The sequence below is a fragment of the Sinocyclocheilus grahami genome, unplaced genomic scaffold, assembly GCF_001515645.1.
Source record: "Sinocyclocheilus grahami isolate Dianchi unplaced genomic scaffold, SAMN03320097.WGS_v1.1 scaffold9388.1, whole genome shotgun sequence".
In the NCBI taxonomy this organism is placed as follows: Eukaryota; Metazoa; Chordata; class Actinopteri; order Cypriniformes; family Cyprinidae; genus Sinocyclocheilus; species Sinocyclocheilus grahami.
In genome coordinates this window covers 3,606-4,297 of record NW_015512587.1, presented here as the reverse complement: position 1 = coordinate 4,297, position 692 = coordinate 3,606, and the positions used below count along the sequence as shown (strand labels likewise).

Here is a 692-nt window from a genome sequence, read left to right as displayed (position 1 = left end):
AGCTGGATGTGGCTTTCCTGCAGTGCGTTCTTCCAGCAGTTCTTCCACTGTTACTGTCCCGTGGGCTTCGGCCGCAGGACGGATCCCAGTGGAGACTACATCAGGTACACAAACCAGCCCTGAACCACTCTTAAGCAAGTCATACATCACTGGCAGATGTTATATTTTAAGAGTTTTGCAGATTTGTGTTGCATAAAGGCTTATGTAAACCGTCACAGGTTCAGGCCTTTCCACTGTGCATAATCAAAAGAGCTGCTGTGACATTGTGAATAAAGAATATCAGAAGAATACCTTGGAAAATACTAACGAATACTAAGAAATTATTAAATTAGATTTTTTTAATACTGATAACATAATTTGTAATAAAATGTATATAATTAAATTAGGTAAGTGTTTATTTTGCCATTATTTGTGTCTGATATAAAACCGTCTTGTACATTCTCACATACAGGAGGTACATCCCGAAGTTAAAAGACTATCCTAACCGCTACATCTACGAGCCATGGAACGCTCCAGAATCGGTGCAGAAAGAGGCCAACTGCATTGTGGGTGTGGACTATCCTAAACCTATGATCAACCATGCCGAGAGCAGCCGGCTCAACATCGAACGAATGAAGCAGGTTTACCAGCAGCTGTCGCACTACAGAGGCCTTAGTGAGTAACACACAGTGGACCCATCAATGATGACATAA

General features: G+C 41.6%; 1 protein-coding gene across 1 annotated transcript in view; it reads left to right on the top strand.

Annotated features, from left to right (window-relative positions):
- The window catches only part of LOC107578236 (cryptochrome-2-like), a gene marked incomplete at its 5' end in the record, with an annotated part of 4,829 nt that extends 4,165 nt beyond the window's left edge, over window positions 1-664 (top strand). Inside the window, 2 exons of the mRNA XM_016264209.1 lie at window positions 3-104; window positions 452-664. Of these exons, the coding sequence (XP_016119695.1) occupies window positions 3-104; window positions 452-662 (313 nt within the window). The remainder of the gene's footprint in view (window positions 1-2; window positions 105-451) is intronic.
- Window positions 665-692: the final 28 nt, after the last annotated feature.